Raw genomic sequence first — 2,145 nt, 5'->3', positions numbered from 1 at the left:
CCCCCCCCCCCCCGCTTTGGACGTCGCCTTTAGGGAGCAGGAGCCTTGCTCAGCTCTCTCAGGGTCTGTCTGTGTCACGTGTGTCTTTTCTTTATTGTTATTATTGATTTCAGAGAGGAAGGGAGAGGCAGAAAGAGAGAGAGAAATATCAATGAGAGAATCACTGATCGGCTGCCTCCGGCACGCCCCCCACTGGGATCAGCCTGCAACCTGGGCCCTTTGATCGGAATTGAACTGTGACTTCCTGGTTCATAGGTCAATGCTCAACCACTGAGCCACGCCAGCAGGGCATGTCACACATGTCTCGTTGCCCCTTCACCCCCACCCCCTCACCGCTGACACCTGTGGTGATGTCAGGCCTGGCGGTCAGAGATGCGAGGGTCCCCGGCCATGACTGGCAGCAGGATGTGCCCTCGAGGGCCCCGGCCACACCCCAGCCCCCTCTGCCTTCGCTCTGCACAGGGATCTGTCCTACATCAAGATCATGGACGTGGGGCAGAGCTACGTGGTGAACCGCGTGGCCGACCACATCCAGAGCCGCATCGTGTATTACCTCATGAACATCCACGTGACCCCGCGCTCCATCTACCTCTGCCGGCACGGCGAGAGCGAGTTCAACCTCAAGGGCCGCATCGGTGGGGACCCAGGACTGTCCCCGAGGGGCAGGGAGGTCAGTGTGTGTGTGTGTGTGTGTGTGTGTGTGTGTGCGCGCGCGCTGGGCTGCAGCTCTCATAGCCAATATGTAATCATCGAGATGCATGACCTTCATTCAGTCTAGAAGGTTCCCACCGTGGAGGGAAGGTCACCAAGCACCGCACAGATGCCTGGGAATCTGGTTTCCACTGAGCTGTCACCTGGGGAGGCGTGGCGCTCGGGGAGTGGCCTGAGCCCCCAGTCAGCTGAGCTGGCCGTGGTCTAGGGGAGAGATGAGGCCTTAGCCGGAGTCCTGCACCTCGGCGTGGTCAGGCTGGGGCAGCGGCGGGCGGGGACCTTCCGACTGACAGCAGGATCTGGGGAGGACGCACAGGACAGCCCTGAGGGTGTGGGTGCTGCCGCCTGGCTCTTCGCGTGTCCTCCAGGCATGTGGCCGGGACCTGGGGCTGTGGGGCCTGAGTCGACCGGTGCCGTTGCAGTTTGCCAGGCGTCTGGCCCAGTTCATCAGCGACCAGAACATCAAGGACCTGAAGGTGTGGACCAGCCAGATGAAGCGGACCATCCAGACGGCCGAGGCGCTGGGCGTGCCCTACGAGCAGTGGAAGGTCCTCAACGAGATCGACGCGGTAGGCGCCCCGGGGGCCGGGCCCCGCTCTCCTTGGTCGGTGAGGGTTTCGGGTTTGTTTGGTTAAAATATATTTTTATTGATTTCAGAGCGGAAGGGAGAGGGAAGGAGAGAGAGAAACATCACTGATGAGAGAGAATCATGGATCAGGTGCCTCCTGCACGCCCCCCACTGAGGATCAAGTCTGTAAACGGCATGTGCCCTTGACTGGAGTCGAACCTGGGACCCTTCAGTCCCCAGGCCGACGCTCTATCCACTGAGCCGCACCGGCTGGGGGGATACAGTTGTTTTAAAGCTGCATTTGGATCGTGGTGGAGGCGCCTTCAGGTCCTCCTCGAGTTTCCTGTTGGAACAGCGTTTGGCCCCAAGTTCTATTTCTGTCCACCTCCCCCTGACCCCGGCCTTCACCTGTCTGCTGTCTGTGTCCGTGGGCTCGTCCTCTTAGGATTATTTATTTTTGTTGATCCTCATCCAAGAACATTTTTCCATTGATTTTTTTTTTAGGAGAGAGTGGAAGGGAAGGGGAGAGCCAGAGAGAGACATCGATGGAGAGAGACACGGCGACTGGTTGCCCCTGCCACCGGGTTGACCGGAATCGAACCCAGGACCCTTCTGTCCATGGGCTGATGCTCTACCCACTGAGCAAACCGGCCAGGGCCTGCTTTCACATCAGCGCAGCCTCACGGGGAACGCGGTGCTCTGCCAGGCTCACCTGCCCTCTGGCCACCAGGTGGCGCTCCGTGACGGGCAGACCTGGTGATGGCTGACTGGGTTCAGGGAGGTTCTGGATGGGCAGCCAGTGAGGGGCCGGGAGCAGGCAGATGGGGTCATGAAAGGGAGGCAGGGCGGGGGCGGTGGTCGTGGGT

General features: G+C 60.3%; 1 protein-coding gene across 1 annotated transcript in view; it reads left to right on the top strand.

The window, feature by feature from the left end:
• COL7A1 (collagen type VII alpha 1) overlaps positions 1–2,145 on the top strand; it is a 60,839-nt gene that overhangs the window by 55,447 nt on the left and 3,247 nt on the right. The window contains 3 exon segments of the mRNA XM_015568266.1: positions 288–456; positions 459–670; positions 1,134–1,280. Of these exon segments, the coding sequence (XP_015423752.1) occupies positions 288–456; positions 459–670; positions 1,134–1,280 (528 nt within the window).

Source organism: Myotis davidii, unplaced genomic scaffold, assembly GCF_000327345.1.
Source record: "Myotis davidii unplaced genomic scaffold, ASM32734v1 scaffold663, whole genome shotgun sequence".
NCBI lineage: Eukaryota > Metazoa > Chordata > Mammalia > Chiroptera > Vespertilionidae > Myotis > Myotis davidii.
Note: the sequence above shows the minus strand (reverse complement) of the source record. Positions and strands in the feature narration are given on the sequence as shown.